The sequence below is a fragment of the Loa loa genome (assembly GCF_000183805.2).
Source record: "Loa loa unplaced genomic scaffold supercont3.434, whole genome shotgun sequence".
In the NCBI taxonomy this organism is placed as follows: Eukaryota; Metazoa; Nematoda; class Chromadorea; order Rhabditida; family Onchocercidae; genus Loa; species Loa loa.
The window spans coordinates 14,411-17,696 of NW_018108614.1; the positions used below are offsets into that span (position 1 = coordinate 14,411).

The 3,286-nt window shown below is 24.4% G+C and overlaps 1 protein-coding gene across 1 annotated transcript; it reads right to left on the minus strand.

Annotated features, from left to right (window-relative positions):
- Positions 1-1,046: 1,046 nt before the first annotated feature.
- LOAG_13857 (hypothetical protein) lies at positions 1,047-1,698 on the minus strand (the record flags this gene model as incomplete). Its single annotated transcript, XM_020448739.1, has 2 exons — positions 1,047-1,202; positions 1,432-1,698. The coding sequence occupies 2 exons, from the start codon at positions 1,696-1,698 to the stop codon at positions 1,047-1,049; spliced, it is 423 nt and encodes a 140-aa protein (XP_020301140.1).
- Between the last annotated feature and the right edge of the window lie 1,588 nt (positions 1,699-3,286).

The window sequence follows — 3,286 nt, forward strand, 5'->3', positions numbered from 1 at the left end:
AGATAAGTTCCAAAAACTTCAAGCAGTATCAATCAATAGAAGTATCAAATAATAATCAGCAAATATTTGCGCAAATGTCTCAAAACATTACTAAAAATAAGAACGGTAAGAAGATAAAGTTAATTTTATAAAAAAAATAAAATCTATCAGTTTAATATTTCTATTAGATCCTGAGATTTCGTAAGCAATAGGTTAAAGATCTTTTGATCATCCTATAGAAATTGAAAACTTCCACTTACATCGGATATTCTAAAATGTATGTGTATATATATGCAAGAATCGTATGAAATTTTTGCTACTACAAGATTTAAGTTACATTTGAAATTATAAACGATTACAGTAATAAAACGTTTGATGGTATAAAAAATATTTCTTGAAATTCGACAAAAATAAAAAGAATCAAAATTTTGGATAACAAAGGAAAGTAATATTTGGGAGACTTATCAATGACAATATATTATGTAAATTTTTAAGTCTTACTTAAACAGATTCAATCTGAAAAGCTTTGCATTAATGTGAACAATTAAAAGTAATTTATTCAGTTGTGTGAAATTTTCAAGTTGTTAAATTTCTTTTGATTATTTACACCAATCTTCATGTTTTTTTTTCCCGTCCTTGCTAGATAATAATATATTAAGGATGGGATAAATGATGAAAAATGTAGTTAGAAATTTACAAATAATCTTTTTGTAATTCACATTTCATTTATAATTTTTACATAATCCAATGATATTTCATTTATAATTTTTACCTTTCATATAAACCATAATATCTTCTAAACAATGGAAAATAATTATTTCAGATAATAAAATAATCACGTAATTGCGTCTTTTCTAATCCGTTAAAAAATCTTTTATTCTAGCTTAATTAGCATGAAAAATGTGATTAAAAATTTGTCAACCACTTTTTCACACTATTTCATCACATTGTTATATGAAGTGAACATATTTAAAGATAAATTACACATTTATTAAAAGCATTAGCACTAATTAAAAATACAATATAAGTGATATTTTAAAATTTGTCATGGAATTTTTCTTTTTTTTTCAACATTTATCATTACGTAATGATCTTTTAAGATGTAATTCACGAAGTTCCATTTCTTTCTGAAATACTTGTTGACGTAATATTTCACTTCGACGTTGCAATTCTCTCCAAACTTGTTGATACATTGGTGATAATGACAAAGGTGCTGGTATCGCCTGTATTTGTTTATTTTATTCAAATTAATTTTTAAATGCATAAAATATCGAATTTTGAAATTGTGTAATATTATGTTCTTCGTTTTTTTTTCTTTTTTTTCTTTGAAAATATAGCAGAAAAAAAATCATATTTGAAATAAATTAATCATTTATAATTTAACAAATAAAAAATTTTACATAAACAGTATTTAATACATGGATTTCTTCTGAAGGATGAGAAAATGTTTACCATTGAGGTAGAGGATGACATCAAATTTGACACATTTATGCATGAATCATTGTTGTTTGTTGCTGATATTACTTCTTCAGCTTTTGTTAATTTTGAATCTGGTAAAGGATAATGTTCAATAAAAGCCAATGAAGTATGATTGCATCGTTTTGATGGTAATATCGTTGATGATTGTGGCGAAAGTGTTGCAGTTGATCGTTGACAGAATGATGATGAATATTTGAATGAAGTTGACGGAGTATTATCTGAATGTAAAAGAAACGACATTATCCTCTAATAGATGTATCATAAGGTTTAATCATAATAATCAATTATTTTTAGTGTATTATTGAAAATAAAAATAATAGTAGTATTTAATAGATTGTTAAAAGTTTGTTAAAAATTTAGTTAATTTTATAACATAATTTACAGGAATTTTAAAATAAATATAAGTTTAGAAAGATTTGCTAAATTAGAATGAAGTTATTCTTTTTCTTTTTTTTAAATGAAATTATTAGAATATTTGGTATGATTTGCTTTGAATTTTCAAATAAAATTTTTATGTATTCCACCTGATTGTTCATTTGTTCCTTCTTTTCGAATTTTTTTTAACGGTAATGGTCCAATAACTATTTTAGCTGTACAACTGCTATTGACATGTTTCTCGGAAGCGATGACAGATATGGAATCGTTAACTTGTTCCAATGAAGAATTATCTATTTCATTAAAAATTTTCAAACATATTTTTGATATAGTTTAAAATTGCTATCCGTGGAATTCTTATGATGTAACTTTGACAAATTAAGCTAGGAAATTTAGTTTGTTAATGCTTCCATTTGAAACATATCAAAATATCAAATCGACGTAATGTATGCAAAATCTTACATATGTTTAGTAAATATAATACGCAAATCAGTGGAAACAATAAGTGCTATGTATTTGATAATATATTAGCATATGTATGTGATAAGGAAAAGTGTCATTTTAAAATTCTGTAAAAAAAAAAAAATCTAACCCATGGTACAAAATGATTTGGGATCATTTCCAATCATTGATGTTGATGAAGGAATTATGGATAAACAATGGTACTGATAGTATTTGTAATACAATGAGAATTTTGTGATTTGCTTGTATTACTATTTGTCGCTAAAAAGAAATCGTAAAATTTATATGAAATTACAAAAAAATTTGAGAATTATATGTAAAAGGTAAGTTCGAAAAATTTATTAAAAATTATGATATTTGAAGAATAATGCAAATGAATGATAATTAATTGATTGATCGATATAGTTATTGTTTAATCATTCTTCATCTTCTTTAATGATATTAATTTAATTTTCATACTTGTTGCAAATGGTAGTGGAATTTCGGTAGATTTTGTTTTCATAAATGTAACTGTTTCTTTGAATTTTTTCACATTTTCCGTACTGATCACATGATAATTACATCGTACTCGTTTAAATGATAATTGATTTTCGATAATTGCCATGCAATTAATCCAAATCCATTGTTGTGATTTTGTTCGTAAACGATGTGGTCTTATTTGATAAGTGCCAAGTTTTATTACTTAAAAAAAAAAAAGGTAAGATAAATATAAAGTTAAACATCATAATCGATAAACAACCATAGATAAATGTCGAATTTTGCAAAAAAAATCCTTAAACTTTTAAGTTTAATAGCCTAAAAACTTTTAATTACTTTAAGGAATAGTTTTACTATTTATTTTCCTGCAAGTACTTTTCTTTTTTTTTTCCTTATTAAATTTTAATTGTATAAAGAGATGAAATTACGTTGTGCGTGACATTCAGCCACTTGTAGCAAATCATCTATATGAATATAATCATAACCACTTGTACCAAGCAAATTAAATCGACTA